Raw genomic sequence first — 17760 nt, 5'->3', positions numbered from 1 at the left:
GAGCCTAGGTTACTTGGTCTAGCGTGTCATGAGCCGGTTTAGTAGAGTCTCGCGGATCGGTACGTAGACGTCTGTATTTATCCTCGAGAGGCTGCAGAACCTTTAGGAAAACTTCACATTCTTGAATTCTTATCGTGCATCCTTGATTCATCTTGAAAAGAAACTTTTGAAATTTCTTCCATACGTTCGTATGTGCGCATGGGCGCTCAGTATCAGATGTGCCTCGATGGCTTGTGATTCCCCGATCGAGGGGCGAGGTGTTATCTCTGTGAGTTTATGGTGGGCCAATCTGGAGGACTTGAGGTTGGATCTTTGCCTATGGCGGGAGTGCCGAGGTGCTGATTGTGTAAACAAGTGTTTTTGAACTTATATGTTCGGTAGTGTCCCCATTAGTGAAAATGAAGGCTGTGGCTATGTGAGGAGTATGTTAGTACTACGAGGCATATCCATACGAATTGGAAGCGACGAGAAGGGGTCTGTTGAATGATGGAAGAATTAGTAGATGCTTGAAGTCTATCTTGATTCAAGTTATATCCCGAGCTATAGGCATTTGAAGAATCTTTTCATGACTCCTAGTTGGGAGTGAAGTAAATTTCATGTTGCGGTATGAGTACAGACTCAGGAAGATCAAGTGACTGCATAATGCTTATGGCGGTGGAAGGTATACGAAAATGTTATATTGAGGCGAAGCAGGTGGGTTATCTCCCGTGAAGTGTGCTGAGGCGGTGTGATCCTCATGTGAATGATAGAAGATCTCATGTGCAAATGAATTGTAAGTGTTGAAGTTTGAAATTTTTGGTTCACTTAAGAGAGTGAGTTTCACTGTTGCAAGATTGCCAAAGAGTTGAAGTACTAGATGAAATGTGTTTACACAAGCTTACAGAGGATTTGAGTTTAACCTCACTAAGGTATTGAAGCAACAATAAAGTATATGCTTATGAGTATAGTGTGTTGTGATCTATGGCTTCGAGCTAAGTTGGGGAGCTTGCTATTAGTTAGGGGATTGTGCGGTTATGTACTATGTTGGTTCCGATTTGATGCATGCTGGTGAATCAGTTCTGGTTGTGGAAATTGGGCCGAGAATGGCACGAGTGAAGGAAAATTTTGACAAGATGTCATGAGCTCGGATGAGCAGGAGATAAGTTTTGATGTTTACGGTAAGTTGGTATTGTCTTCAGCGTCACTTAAGATCGGTGTTTTGTAAAAAGGGTTTTGCGTCCTGGTTAATGATTCTTGATCGCTCTTCAATGTTAGTGCGACCGGTGGTTTGGAGGTACGCTCCAGATATTGTTGTAGTAGGTTGTGGGAGTGTGTCCCACGGGAAGATTATATAAGTGTGGCATGTGATCACTTGATTGATTAAAGATGTAAACCAAGTATGAAGTTTGTGATGGTGTCGTTAAATTGAAGATTCATGTCTGGAGGGCACTTGGCTTATTGAGTTGTGAACTGGGGAGGATTACTCCTATTGTGATGGTTGTTCTTGTGTGTTATGAGAAAAATGGGAGTTATTATGGACCTTTAAAAGGTTATCAGACTAGTTCAGTGTGATCAAAATCAGCTTGCAGTTGGTGGATAGATTTAATGTGAATAATGGCTTTATATCAGGCCAGATGTGTGCATTTTAGTAACGCGGTCCTCATGGAGGAGTAGTTAGATTGATGTTTCGTTGTCAGATATTTCGCGTAGTAATGCATTGGGCCGTGTGAGTTGTGAGACGGCTTGAGAAATTGCTATGTGTTAAGAATCCGCGTAGGAATGACGTTATATGAGCATCTTGGCTCTTGAAATTCAGACTGTACATTGCACCTCAGTTGTGCTTGAGTTTTGTAGCTTATAACGCTATATGTCCCTCAGAGTTATTATTATGCACTTAGCATGCTTACGACCGATACTCGGTATTTTGTTGTAATGAGCAAATTTGGCTCGATGTGCATCTCCTTATGTGAGATCTATGTGTGGATCGGGTGGCACGCCGCCATGGGTATGTTATCTGGATCGGGTTGCACGCCGCAACAGTGTGATGTTGAGTATAGTTTTCTATATGCTATTTTGTATGCCTTGTTTCCTATTTTCTAAGGAAAGTCCGTATTAATGCGTGGGATTGGTAATTCCTTCCAGATTTCGTTTTCTTTTTTTGTATCGCGTTCGAATTGGTAGCCTATTGGCATATTAGGGCATCATATGCGGCTTTTGATTATGTCTAGGGTGGCTTATTGCCTGAGCATTTCGTAATGGGTGAGACGAGATCATTGAATTCGAGATCAGTGCAATCTGAGTATATGAAGTAAATTAAGGGGCTAAGACCATTATTTGGTTCATAATGAGGTGATAGTTCTTGCCAGAAGTATAGACCCAATGAATTGTTGATTCGGCGATGTTATGAATTTATACAGATCTCATCCGTCGTATCGGTATTGTAAGAATTTGAACAAGACCTATGTATGTCATGCAGAGCATGGGATGTGTAATGATTTTTCTTCTAGATGGGATCAATGGAAGTTCTTGACTAGTTGAGTACGTAAACGTTCATGGTTCGGAAAGGAGGTGAAGTCCTCATGTTACCTTAGGATGGTATGGTATATGCGATATGTTGTGAAGGATTGAGATTTGCGTGTGTAAGGTTACAGTTCAGTTCTGAATGGAAATTCATAACATTCTTAGGCGGTACAGGCAGCTTTAGGTGATTAGAGAAATGAGCTTCAGATGATTAGGGTGAATGATCTTCAGATGATTAAGGAAATGATATTGCTAATTGGAAGTGATTTGACGAGAGTATATGTCTCAGAAAAGGTAATGTGATTAAAGTGATGATATTTCGGTAGTATTGCAGCATGTTCTTAGTGGGTCCACTGGTGGTATTCGGGTTTGCTTGGTAGCAAAGGAAATTTTTGAGTATCTGTCATGGAATGATTGGGTATCAAAGGTGTGCATGTATTTGCACGGTGGAAACTGGAATCAAGTATGATGATTTATGTGCCATATGGAGTTGGAGACTAGGAGTTCTCATGTACAGGCTAGGTTGTGGTGGTGGATCGTTTGTATTCGGCACCGTTTAGCGGCAATCGGGATTTGGAGGCTCGAGTGGATCTTTGATTGCTGGTATGTTAGATTTATGATGTGATGTCGGAATTCAGACTGGTTGTCTTAGTGTTGAGTGATTCTGAACTATTGCGCTACAGGCAATACCAAAAATGCCAGGGGTTGAGTGATGAAGTGCGTTGGATTATGTTATAGCAGAGTGGTTTATATTTCAAAGGACCAGCGGACGGTTGGGAAGGATTACTTTCTTAATTGGGTATTCGTGATGGATGTCAGTGCAAAGGTTGCTATCATTAATTCAATTCCGGTGTTGGGGGACTTTTCAGATGAATTTCATATGGCTAGGCATGTCGCCGGGCGAGGTTGTTGATTTCGGTATTAATTTGGTGCCGGGCACCGGATCGTCTGGCTCCGATAGGAGTTGTAGTAGTGAAAGTTGAGCGGGATGAGTAATTGGGTGTTGCTCGGTGGATAACGTACCGGTTATGTTCTATCAGGTTTGCGTGGTGTGTTTTATTTGTTTCACCATGGGTGTAATGATTTGCTTTGGCTCCAGACATCAATTGAGCATGGTTGTCGATTTCAAGCATAGTGACTTGAGGTGTTTCATGTGGAGTAGTATTTGGATAAGATCGCGCGTTGCAGCAAAGCTGTGTGGAAACATGACCTTGCGGGTCAAATTTGTGTGTCCTATTTCTATGATGTGAGATAGGGTCTCAGCCTTGTGTTGTGGCAATACTGGTGAGTTTGATGTACAACTCTCTCAGTTGAGTCATTTTCATGATTTGAGTATGTTCGGACCGTTTCTTATTGGTGCACGTATTATGCAAGTTGTGGCTTAGGCATGTATTGATGTGTCATGTCACCTGAGTAGTGTGTTTGGTCAGAAGAGATCGTTGAAATCATTAATGAATGCGAACGGATTCGATTTCAGTATGTGTGATGGGTAAATATTGAGGTTCGGTTCAAAATTTGCTATGGTAATTACCAGGAGAAAAATGACTTCATGAATGGTTGACATAGGAAATATTTATGATTTATTGCGTGTTTCCTTTATCATTGACAGTATGTGAAAGTGTTGGAATGAGGCTTTAGTTGTTAAGAGGTTTCCTATCGATATTCGATTATTATGTGCAACTACTGTGGATAGAAATTATCGTTTTAAGTGTTTGAGTTATGTGGTATATTAGATAATTGCACCTAATGTTTGCAGGTATGAGTTATTACAGCTGGTTCGGGCTTATTCTGAGTATGGATGTGAAGTTCTAATCTTGTGTATGATTTCGGAAAGTGCAGTGTGGTTCTATGGTTTATGGACTAGATGGATTGTGAAATTTCAGCTATGTTGTGTTATCGGACCTGTGCGAGATAAGGTAGTGTGGGATCACCCACGGGTATATTCTTGGTAAAGTCGTTCAACTATTGGTTGGCTTCTAGGACAACTCTGGATACGCTCGAGGACGAACGTTTGTTTAAGTTGGGGATGATGTGACGACCCGACCCGTCGTCTCGTGAGTTACCGTCCCGTTTCCCCCATTTCCTATTTCTTTATGCTTCATTATCAGTGTTAGGTGTGAACGAGTTGATTTGGATTGGTTTTAGTAGGAAATGAGACACTTAGTCTCTTTAAGGAAGGGTTGTTTTGGAAAAGTCAACCGGACGTTGACTTATGTGTTATAGGGCTCGGATTTGAATTCAGATGATTCAGTTAGCTTCAGGGGATGATTTATGACTTAGGAGCGCGATCGGAATGCATTTTGGAAGTCCGTGGAAGGATTTTGCTTGAATTGGCGAAGTTAGTATTTTGGCGAATTCCGGTTGATAGGTGAGATTTTGATCCGAGAGTTGGAATGGAATTTCGAGAGTTGCTATAGCTTCTTTAGGTGATTTGGGATATGTGTGCAAAATTTCAGGTCATTTGGACGTGGTTTGGTCGGGTTTTTGATCGAAAGTGTATTTCGGAAGTTTTTAGAAAATTAGGCTTGAATTCGATGAGTTTTGGGTAATTTGATATTGTTTGAGGTGTTTTGATGGTTGGAAGAGGTTTGAATAATGTTATGAATTATGTTGGCATGTTTGGTCGGGGTCCCATGAGGCTCGGATAAGTTTTGAAAGAGTTTTTGGAAGATTTTTGCCGTTTGAGCATAAGCATGTAATGATCCAAAGGTCTATTTTTAGTTCTAGAATCAAAATTTTATTTCGAGATTTTCAGAATTTAATAATGAATTATAGGAGTGATCTGGAAAGTTTGGTCTAATTTCATCAAGTCGCGATTGAGTTTTTGAAATGAAACATGAGTTAATTGTTTAACGAGCGAAATGAATATCGCACTGAGCAAACGAGCTCCGAATTGAGTTTCTATTGAAGTACTATATTCGTATCATTATTTGTGACTCATAGGAACAAGAATCATCGAATTCCGAGTTCGTATGATGGAGTTAGAGTCATTTTTAGCGAAAAGCAAAGTGCTGCAATTTTTTTTGGCTGCTGTAATTTTTTTAGCAGCGTGAACAGTAACCGCGCGTGAACAGTAACCACACGGGTGAACAGTAACCGCGCGGGTGAACAGTACTTCCGAAACAAATCTGGGCAGTGAATTTATAAGACATTTCATCCGCGAGCTAAGTCATTTCTTTCACCATTTTTGGGCATTTTGAGAGCTACTTGGGAACAATTGAAGAGGGATTCGAAGAGGATTGATTGGAGGTAAGTTTTATGAGTTAAAAACATGATTATATTGTGAAATCATCCTTGAAATTCATGAAAATATAGCCAAATTGTAAGAAATTAGGGCTTGAAATTGAAATTCTAAATTTGGGATTTGAGGGGCTATTTGTGGTTCGATTTGAGAGATTTTTGTATGTATAGACTCGTGGCGAGATAAGGAACCCGATGACGTAAAAATTTCTGAGTTTCGAGATGTGGGCCCGGGGCTCGGGTTTTGTCAAATTCGTAAATTTTGATATTTTTCGATTGCTTTCGATTGAGTATTGTCTCTTTAGCATAATGCGACATATTCGTTGTGATTTTGGGCAGATTTGTCGCACGAGGAGGATAATTTGAGAGGCAAGGGCATAACGAGCTAGACTTTGACCGTCTTGAGGGTAGTAATTGATGTAAATGATGTCCTGAGGGTTTGAAACCCCGGAATTTCACATCGTAACGCTATATTGAGGTGACTTGCACGTCGGATAACGGGCGTGGGGTAGAGTACCATTGGAGATTGTGACTTGGTCCGTCCCGAGAGATGTTTTTACCGTGTTTTCTACTTGAACTAAATTGAGAATCATCCTTACTTGGATTTAATTGTTACATTTGGGCTTCTTGCCAATTATTTGAATCCTTCAGGGATTGACATCACTGTTTTCGCATACATGCATATCATTTGATCTCAGTCCAAGGTTTTAAATACTGTTTTGCAAACTCAGCCATCTTTCTAAGATTTGAAAACTTAAATGATATTTCGGGCTGAGAACTACTGTTTTACAAATGCCCAAGGGGCTTATGATGATTTCTGGACTGAGCATGGATCGGGCTGCGCGCCGCAGCAGTGTTATATTGATATTGAGGCCGAGAGCCTAGTTGATTACATTGATATTGAGGCCGAGGGCCTGGTTGATTACATTGATATTGAGGCCGAGAGCCTGGGTGATTATACTGATATTGATATGAGGCCGAGGGCCTAGATTTGATGCCACGAGATGGCTTGATATTGCGCTTGGGTTGTAGGAGCCCCTTCGGAGTCTGTACACACCCCCAGTGAGCGCCGTCGACGATAAATAAAATGGATGGCTCGGGCTGCACGCCGCAGTGGGTACTAGAGAGTACCATCATATGCATTGCATTCTACTCATGTATAGAGTGTACCATCATATGCATTGCATTGCACTCATGCATTTGTTTTTATCTGTTATACCTGTCTGAGTAATTGGTACTCTGATTTAATTAACTTGTTGATTCACTAATTGTTGTTCTAAACTGTCAGTCATAGTTTACTTTGTATTTTTCCATGATTTCTTATTCTCAGCCTTTATTTATGTTTATTACTCACTGGGTCGGAGTGCTCACATTACTCTATGCGCCTTGTGTGCAGATCCAGGTACACTACAGGCTGAGTGAGGATTTGTTTAGCTGAGCAGCAGTATCCGGGAGTATCGAGGTAGCTGCATGGCATTCGCAGCCTTGATCTCTCCCATCTATCTCTATCTTTTATTCCGTATTTTTCCTAGACAGACTTGTAATAGGTGGATATTCTGTATTAGAGGATTATATTCGTGACACCGTATTCTGTTGAGCTATGATGTGATATTTTAATTGAACTTCCGCAGATTTTATTATTAATTATACACTTGAATGAAATGACTTAGTAAATTCTCTGTGATATTTATCTATAATCTGAATAAAAATTTGGGATAATGTTGTTGAATGGTCGGGCCTGCCTAGCAGTGTGTTGGGCGCCATCATGATCGGGGTTGGGGTCGTGACAATTCTCTTGCTAAATAATTAATAAAAGATTTAATTATTTGGTTAACATAAATAATAATTTATTTTATGTTGATTCAGATCTTAATATTAGTTCATCTCTTGTTTTGACTATTTAATCTTAATTACAATTTTATCCACCATAAATTTTATTTTCAAAGAGTAAAAGATTGATATGACATTTCACTTTTAGATCGTTACATTTGTAGAATCATTAGTGGTACTGACTCTTACCAACCATTTTTTTTTCATTCTCACACATTTATATTCTTAAATATTTTCTTAGGTGTTGTTTAATAATTGGGTATTTTTTTTAATATTACACGAAAAATTGATAAAAAAATATTATTTGAGTAGAAAAATAGTTTAAATATAAAATAAAAATATTTTAAAGTGGGGTTATATTTTTCTCAATCTCAACTCATTTATGCAGCCCATTTAATATTACTTTTGTTTTTTCTTGATATTGGACATTATAGAGTGGTAATGTATTGCCAATACGGAGGATTCTTATGAAATTAATTTTATTAAACCTTCCTACATATTTTTAGTAATAATTTAATAAACAAAATTATATTAATTTAAAATTTTAAATATTAAAAATTAGCATAGAAGATATTGTAGTCCAAAAAATAAGTTATTACAGTTATGTCCTTTCCCTATGTGTTCTTCCGCTTAATATTTTCGGACTATTTTGGTATATTAATATTGTGCTTATGCTTTTATAATAATAATATATGCTCTCCTTTTTTAAATGAATTTGGAGTTTTGGACAATATAATACATTCTCAAATTAAATTAGTAATAGGACACTATAATACGTTTTCAAATTAAATTAGTAATATGAATTTTTAAGAAGTATATCCTTAAAGTATTAGGATTACATGGCTAAAGATATTTACTTGTTCAATTTTATATGAATTAGACATCCCGAAAGTAATTATACTAATAGGATTCCTAAAGGTAATTATGTAGGAATCCTAACGTGTAGTACTATGTTCTAAAACTAATAGGATTATATATAAGGCTAATATCTAGAATTTCGGTTATGTCCTTTTATTATGAGTTATTATGCTTAATATTTTAAGGTTATTTTTATAAACCGACATTATATTCATGCTTTTATAATAATATAGATAGATTTTTTATCATTGGATGCAAGTAATTCTTTTCATGCTACTCAACTTCTTTGAATTGAATCCTATCCTTTACATAAATAAGTAAATAAATAGACAATGATAGAGAAAACAAAATTGAAAAAAAAGAAGATAAAAACTGAAATATTATTAATACTTTAGGTACATGAAATATTTTTCTGCACTTGTTAAAGAAAGATGGTAATACGATCAAATTCTCAAGTTATAGTTCCAGAAGGCTAATACCAAAAGATAACTCAATAATCAAACCTCATAATTTTGACTTCAGAAGTCAACTTTAAGGTCAAAAGACAAATTGAAATACACAAAACAACAACCCAGTATAATCCTACTTAGTGGAGCCTGGGGAGGGTAGTGGTGTACGCAGATCTTACCCCTACCTTGGAATAGAGAGACTGTTTTCAAATAGACCCCCGGCATCCTTCCCTCCAAAAATTTTCCACCTTATTCTTGGGGAGACTCGAACTCACAAGTTGAAAATATAGGGATTATTTTTACTTTCATTAGCATTTTTTGGGGGTTCCGTGGTTGTAGGAGTCGTTTGATACCTAAATTTTTATTATACTCTGACCAATTATGTTGGTATGAGCGCTTATGATTTGTCAACGTAGCCACCAGAACCAAAGTATTATCTTTGGACTCAAAAGCACAAAAATAAGTGAAAAAAATCAACTGATGACTAATTTATATATAACGACATGGATTGCTATTACGATCCGAAATTTTTACCCTCGGGAATCGTGATGGCGCCTACTCGTAAAAATTAGGCAAGCCACGAACTTAGAAATCTTCAACTCTTCTGTTTTTAATCCTTTTTACAACTTATATTAACAAGTGATAAACATATGAATAACAGCGAATATGAGATATAAGCGGAAGTCTTAAATAAATAAAAAAAAAAACAAAATGTTTCGGAAGTCAACACATTCCTCTACCTAGAAACTGGTGTCACAATATCCACGGACTACTAAGAGTACTACATACAATAGTTTGAAGGAAAAATAACACTGTTTGTCTCGGATACATGAGATAACAGAACTTAATAAAAGATGGAGGAGACGTCGGGCCTGCGGACGCCTGCAAGGCTACCTCAGTGTCTCGGTGGACTGAAGGCTGGCTCCCCTACTGCTGCTGATCAAGTGTCGCTCCGGTATCTGCACAGAGTGCAGAGTGTAGTATCAGCACAACCGACCCCATGTCTGGCCTAACCCCGGCGAGGTAGTGACGAGGCTAGGACCAGACTCCAGATAAACCTGTGCAGTTATATAATATACAATGGAAATATAAACAAGGAATAACAGTTTAATAGGGAGAGGGAAACATGCTTCGGGGAAACATATCAGTTCTAACAGAAACTTAATAGAGTATGAAAGGACACTCGATGTCTACAACCATACAATAACCATACGGTTACGGCGCGCAACCCGATCCCTTATCAATTAACATTGTGGAGGCGTACAACCCGATCCACATACATAACTGTTGCGGCATGCAACCCGATCCAATATAATATCTGTTGCGGCGTGCAACCTCATCCCATATAATATCTGTTGCGGCGAGCAACCCGATCCAATATAATATCTGTTGCGACGTGCAACCCGATCCCATATAATATCTGTTGCAGCGTGCAACCCGATCCAATATTTATATAAAAATATTGCGGCGCGCAACCCGTTCCAAATATACAGTCAATAATAATCATAGTTAATCGTCCCGGCAAGGGATCAACAATAGACTACACTATCCCGGCAAAGAAACTCAGCAGTACAAGTATATACATCCCGACAAGGGAGAATCAGCTATAACAAATCTTAATTCAACTCCTACTCTTCTCGGATACTACCATTTCTCAATCATAAGTAGATTCCACGATAAACAACTAAGTCTTTGCTCAATATCAAGGATTTACTCACTATTTCAACCATAGTAACACTCAAGAATACAATAAGTATCAATTTAAGACTCACGGTCATGCTCGACACCAACGTATAGATACTCGTCACCATGCCTATACATCATACTCAACAAGAAGCAAATAGCAAATAGGACTCAACTCCTAATCCCTCAAGCTAAGGTTAGACCGAACACTTACCTCGATGCCTCGAACACAACTCAAGTTTCAATTATAGCTTTACCCCTTGATTCCTCCGCCAATTCGCTCGTATCTAGCCACAAATTACTTAATTACATCAATAAACGCTAAATGAATCAATTTGACTTCATGAAAATGAGTTTTTCCAAAGTTTTACCCAAAAGTCAAAATCGCCCCTGGCTCACATAGTCAAAACCCAAGGTTCGAACCAAAACCCAATTACCCATTCCCCCACGAACTCAAATATGTAATTTGTTTTGAAATCGGACCTCAAATCGAGGTCTAAATTCCTAATTTTTGAAAAACCTAGGTTCTACCCAAAACACCAAATTTCTCCCATGAAAATCATTGATTTGAAGTTGAAATCATGTTAAAATATGTTAATGATTGAAGAAAACTAGTTAAAAATGACTTACAATTGATTTGGAGAAGAAATGTTGTTTGAAAACTCGCCTCTTATGTTTTTGGGCTTTTGTAAAATGCAAAATAACTGAAAATCTCATCAATTTATACCCCTCTCAGACCCCGTGTGCGGACTGCACAAAATGGACTGCGGCCGCATAGGCCTTCCTGAGGTACTGCGGTCCAGTGCCCTGTGTGGACTACACGAAACCGACCGCGGCTGCACAGGCCTTCACCTTGGACCGCAAGAAATCGAGTTCGGCCGCGAAGGATTGGCCTTGCTCACCGCGGACCGCACAAATCCTACCACGGTCACAGAGTCCCCATCGCGGTCGCGAAGCTTCCACCGCGGATCGCGAGACCTGGCTTCAGAGACCTGTAACTTCTCTGAATCTGCAACTTTTTCCTAAGTGTAAAAACAATCCGAAACTCACCCGAGTCCTCGGAGCTCCAAATCAAATGTCATACAAACATCATACGAACTTAACCGTGCGATCAAATCACCAAAATAACCTCAATGACAATGAATTAAACCTCAAAACCAAAGAATTTTTTCCTCAAACTTCCTCAAGTATCAATTTTAGCAATTTAGGTTCGAACCACGTCAAATGACATCCGTTTTTCATCAAATTCCACAAAAACGTCTTAAATCATATATAAGACCTGTACCGGGCTCCGAAACCAAAATACAGGCCCGAAACCATCATGTTCTAATCAGATTTAATTTCAAATTTCCTTAAACAATTTCAGGAAATAATTTTCTTTAAAAAATTCATTTCTCGGGCTTGGGACCTTGGAATTCGATTCCGGGCATACGCCCAAGTCCCATATTTTCCTATGGACCCTTCGGGACCGTTGAATCATGGGTCCGGGTCCGTTTACTCAAAACGTTGACTGAAGTCAAATTAACTCATTTTAAAATTATTTTTCACAGATTTTCATATTTTAAGCTTTCCGGCTACGCGCCCGGACTGCGCACGCAAATCGAAGTGATGCTAAGTGAGGTTTTCAACGCCTCGGAAATACGAGATTCGATTTAAAAGCAAGTGATGACCTTTTGGGTCATCACAATTGCGTGCGCTATAACGACACATTTATCCGTTATTTATCCGATATATATATATATATATATATATATCGCTCTAAATTAATGCGCTATTCCCTCAATTATTATATCCCCCCTCCCCCTCCGGCACATGTTCTTTGCTTATTTAAGGAGCCTAATTCTTTCTTCAAAAATCCATTAAAAAAAAGTCAGTCTTCTACATCCTTTTTATTTTCCTTGACTCATTCCGAAATATTTGTTTATTTAACTCTTCTGCATTTTACCATAATGTCTGAAGAGCGAAAAATTAGGGTGGCATTATATTTGGGGGGTGGGGAGGGGAGGGAGGGGAGGTTGTCGTGGAGAATAACTCAGTACACTATAGTTATTCTCCACAGTGTATTATTAAGTTGCCACTTACAATGGAGTACGATAGGTTTGTATCGTTGATATGTAAAAAAATGAGTGTGAGCAAACGTTCGGTTACTATTGAAGTAACCGGAAGATATCCATATTTTCTTACTCCGCAAGGAGTTGCTTGCTTTGCTGAGCTTAACATCGAAGACGATGAAACTCTGAATGATTTTTTGAGAACTCCGGATGAATATGGGGAACTTCTTGTGATATAAATGTTGGATATGCACGTCAAGTTTGAAGACGTTTGCAATGAAGTTTCGCAAAATAGGGATAATCCTCAATCATCGTGTGGTATTTTTGAAGTAGATTTATCCGAACAGGTCCCATTTGCAAGAGTTTGACCAGATTTAAACTTATCTCCACGGGTGAATGAGGAGCGAAGACATAATCTATTCCCAAGTTCACATAATCCATACGCCGAGTGGTAAATTTAAATTTTCCTTTGTCTTAGAATAATTTGTTTTATGTATTATATTTGTACTAACACTCATATATTCCAAAGGGGCTACCAGCCAGATATGAATTTTAAAAGTATGAACCAACGGGCAGTTGGAATATGCCCAACTTTGATATTTTGGATCATGTGAGTCCATCCGGGAGTCATCAGCAACTCGACAATGTGCATCGTCGGATAACAAAAGATTATGAATTGTTGATTTTTATTTGTCATTATCGTCATTGTGTGTCACTATTTCATTGTCATTGTCTTTATCTTCTTCGGCAACATCTTGTATGCATCCGTCCGAACCCAGGGCATCATAATCTAGGCCCCAGTTGACACACATTTCTCGTATTTCATCGCTATCATCAATAAAGTCACTTGCTTGATTTCTAATTTCAACAAGATTATGCTACATAGCCTAGATGTTGGACTTTTCAATATTGAAACAAACCATATTTGCAGATCGTTCTGAATTCTGCCTTATTCTTCTTTTCTTTTCTTTCTTTTCATCCATCAAACAGAACATTTTTCTCTTTTGAAGTTTCTGTTTGATTAACTTTTTTCTTTTTCCCAATTCAAAAGATATTATGGTGAAAACTGAGAAAGGAGACCAATTTATTCTGTTTTGACTTGTCTATGCTTTTAGACTCTTAATTAACATATCACAATGAAATGAGATTGTAAGAACAAACATTAATATTTTTCTTAATGGTTGAGCCCTATTTATCAACATAGCAGATTAAACGTTGACATAAATTGAATTTGCAGATTTTTGTGCTGCTGCTGATCTTATTTTATGCCTTTTTTTCTGCCATTTACGCAACAAACGTATCGTATTTCCAAGCAGAAGTAGTGCCATTAAACCACACCATACTGTAACTCCAATTTCAATAACCTGACCAAGTGGTTCACTGTCCTTTTTAGGCGTGACAATGTAAATTGATATGCCATAAGTGAGTGCTGTAGTGGTAACTGTTAACCACATGATAACCATCAAACCCCACATGAACAGCCTGCGCTTGAACGGCAATCCACTGATCAGCAGCAAGATTGTGCTGAGAGAAGAGACAAAGGCAATGGTGTTAGCACGAAGGAAATATCGATACGATTTGGGATGATTATAAGCCATTACTGCTTCCCCTGCTCTATGTGAAGGTATTCCCTTATTATCCAATTTTCCTTGTTCTTGCCAAACACCTCCTGGAGGGTTCATTCCAGCTTGGAATGCCATGGTCGCAATAAGTGAGGCCACCACCATTATTGTTTCGCGTTTCTTGGATAGCCAATCGCCTTTTGATGGGTGGTTTTGGGCCTGATTTCCGCCTAAATATACTGGCATTGTTGAAGCTGGTAGTGAATGCGGAGTTGCAGCTGATTTATTCGGAATTTTGATATCATTTTGGATATCCTTTGCTCTTAAGCCTCCAGCTTCTCTAAGACTGTCTCCAATTTGTAGATCAATCATGTCCCTCCTACTTTGTGCTAAAATATCTAATGTTGTATTACCATATGCATCCATTGCATTCACATCTATTTGATTGGTCTTTAGCAAGTATTTGATAGTCTGCAAGAATGGTAGGTGGTTTAATAAATATAAGAAAATGAACTTAGTTTCGCACCCAAGGGTTTAAATTCAAATCCTAACGGAGAGAAAAAAACATTAGGTGCATGATTTCTTGTCATCTGTTCAAGCCTTGGTGGACAGAGTTACCTGATACCTGTTGCTGGTGGGAGATAGCAGGTATCACGTGAAATTAGTCGCGGTGTGCGTAAGCTGGCCCGAAATCACGATTACAAGAAAAAATGAAGTAAATTTCTTTTCTAAGGAACAACAACATACCTCAATTTGCTTATCAGCAACAGCCAAATGCAGAATGGTGAAGCCATCACTATCCTTTGCATTCAAGAATTCATAGTCCCATGATCCAATCTCCATCAGCACCTTGAGAACCTCCAGCTGATTATGCTTCACACACAAATGCAAAACGTTTTCTCCATTGATCGTCGTTCCTAGAGCTGCTCGAGGCCTGATTTGTATTAGTTCTTTGATGACTTCAACTCGACCTTTGATAGCTGCTAGATGGAGAGGATTTCTACCATCGCGATCACGAGCTAAGCATATATCAGGATTCACTACTAACAACGCCTTGATAATTTGTAGGTGTCCTTTAGCTGAAGCTATGTGAAGAGCTGATGATTTTCGCGAATCCAATTCAGCTGCAAGCTGAGGATTTTGAGCCAGAATTAACTTCACAAACTCAACATGCCCGCGCATTGTTGCTATGTGCAGAGGAGTTTCATTGAAGCAAGTTAAGATAAGTCTATCAAGAATTAAAGCATCTCGCTGAAGTAATTCTTGTAAAGTTCTTACATCTCCTTCAACTGCAGCTTCATAGAGTTTCTTCTCAATTTCCATCTTGATCTTATCTGTTTTTCTCTTTTTCAATGAGATTCTTTTATTAAAAGAACTGTGGTTGATTTATGTGTTGATCTTTTGTACTTATTGGATTTAGTCATACTAGGAAAATTCTTGACTAAATTTTGGTCTTGCTTTAAAAGGATATTATAAATGCTTTGAACTAGTCTTATATTGTTATGAAAATGACATTTAAAGCTATCTTTCTTCCTGGAAGCTACCTGGACAAAATGACTATTCTTCCTCAACCAAGTGAATTGGTTAATTGAGAAGACCCGCACCAAACTTTTCTTTTATTTAAATTATAAACTATGTTGCTCGAGTTCTTCAAAAATACTACTGAGTTGTGTTGTCGGAATCTTCAAAAGTTACTCATTATGGAGTTGATAAGGTGCAGCGACATATTTGAGGATCCAAGAGCAAACATAGATGATAAATTATTTGCAAGTCAATTGTCAAATTGAATTTGAAGTGTGAACACACGGATAACTCTTGACTATGCTTCAAACACCATTACGCCACAAAATTAAGAGCCCGTTTGGACATAAGATTTTTTTCGAAAATTTTTTGCTTTTTTTTTAATTAGTGTTTGACCATAATATTTCCAATTTTCACTTGAACATGAATTTTGGAATTTTTCGAAAATTTTAAAAACTCTAAAATCTGTCTTTTGGCGGGATTAAAGGAAAAAAAAAGATGAGAAGTTTGGAATAGTAAAGCAACTCAGTTTTCTGAAAGCGGTTCATTAATAAATGAGGCGTCAGCTAGAGTGCTATTGAACAAAGATTATCGTATGCAACCATTCATTGGTGGTCTCAAGTCTGAAAGTAGCTCTGTTTAGCTTGATCCTATGATACGTCTATTTTCTCAATTGGGTTTCCTTTCGTTTTTTAGGTTTCACGAAGTTGCTTGGACAAATGAACATGTGTTAATTTGATTTTTTCAATTGTGTTTCCTCTGTTTTATTCATTTTTTGCTTTATTGATCTTGGGTTAGTAATTACCTTTAAATTGATCCTATGTTACTTCTATTTTCTCAGCCAATTTTGTCGGGTTTTACTTTATTATTTGGATAATTGAAAATTTAGCTGTGAAATGTCCTATTTTAACCCGGGGCGGCCCGACCAATTTTGTGGCCTAAAGCCAAACTTTATGAGAGGCTTTAATTTTTTTATTAATAAAAAATATTTTATTTTTATTTGAAATCTATTTTTCTAACTTTTTTAGATGCAAAGTTATTATTAATTTTTTATAATCAATTTCTCCTAATAAGTCTTTCTCAATTTACAATATACCTAATTCATTAATATCTTTGAGACATTGTTGATCTTAGATAAGATTTTATCAATTTTAATTTTGAAGCACTTTTTTTGCACTGAAACAACAATACTAGGATTTATTAACATTATTCTATAAGTAATATAGACATTTGGAAAATAATCAAATCTTTTTATTTGATTGAGTATATCAATTAAACTGTTATCTTCTAATTGTAGTAATTTTTTTTAATATTTTTAATTCAGAAAATAAATCTAAACTATCAATATCTGGTTGATTATTATGATTTACGGAGCATTCAAGATGAAGGCAGTATTTTTTCAAATTTCCATCATCTGGTAATCTCAGTTTTTACTGCTAAATAGAAAACCAAAATTTTTTCATATGCCTATAATTATTCAAATCTATTTTAAAGTGAAAAAATAACCTTGTCTACTACTCTCTCATGTCCATAATAAATGACTTTTTGGCTTTTATTTTGATCCAAAATAAGTGTCCTTTTATATAATCGAGAAGGAATTAACTTTATTTTCCAAAACTTACCCTAATTTACATATCTCTACATGTCAAGGTAACAACATATAAATTTTAATTAAGGATAATTTAGTCAAAATATATTTTTGTTCTAGGAGTCAATATTTTCTTAAGGGGCACAACAAAGGTTAAAAAGTCATTCATTATGGACAAGAGGGAGTATGTAAAAAAAGTAATTAACTCTAAAGGACTTTTCGAGAGAATTTGACATTTCACTATTAACATTCTCCTCAAATTATTTCATCTTATATATTTTGTTTCTTATGAAATTTGTGTTCAATATTAATTTCAAATGCAATTTCCTTGGTAGAAATCAAAACAGCTGCAAATCCTTCGTCTCTATATTTGTTAAATAAAGAAATCAATTTTTTTCAATTCATATAACTTTTTTTAAAAATTTATATATAGCCTATTAGGTTTAAAAAAAATGAGACCTCCACAAATGTGAGACCTA

The 17760-nt window shown here is 37.2% G+C and overlaps 1 protein-coding gene across 1 annotated transcript; it reads right to left on the bottom strand.

The window, feature by feature from the left end:
* Positions 1 to 13670: 13670 nt before the first annotated feature.
* LOC104216060 (ankyrin repeat-containing protein BDA1-like) lies at positions 13671 to 15578 on the bottom strand. Its single transcript, XM_009766022.2, has 2 exons — positions 14920 to 15578; positions 13671 to 14643 (listed from the first exon to the last, which is right to left on the bottom strand). Exons 1-2 carry the CDS (start codon positions 15493 to 15495, stop codon positions 13819 to 13821), a joined length of 1401 nt encoding a protein of 466 aa, XP_009764324.2. The 5' UTR covers positions 15496 to 15578; the 3' UTR covers positions 13671 to 13818.
* Between the last annotated feature and the right edge of the window lie 2182 nt (positions 15579 to 17760).

This window comes from Nicotiana sylvestris, chromosome 8, assembly GCF_000393655.2.
Source record: "Nicotiana sylvestris chromosome 8, ASM39365v2, whole genome shotgun sequence".
In the NCBI taxonomy this organism is placed as follows: Eukaryota; Viridiplantae; Streptophyta; class Magnoliopsida; order Solanales; family Solanaceae; genus Nicotiana; species Nicotiana sylvestris.
This window is presented reverse-complemented; position numbering and strand designations above follow the sequence as displayed.

Coding starts and splice junctions, on each gene's coding strand:
- LOC104216060 (XM_009766022.2), bottom strand. CDS start 15,495: ATGGAAATTGAGAAGAAACTCTATGAAGCTGCAGTTGAAGGAGATGTA. Junction 14,644..14,919: donor TTGCTGATAAGCAAATTGAG/GTATGTTGTTGT, acceptor CCATTCTTGCAG/ACTATCAAATACTTGCTAAA.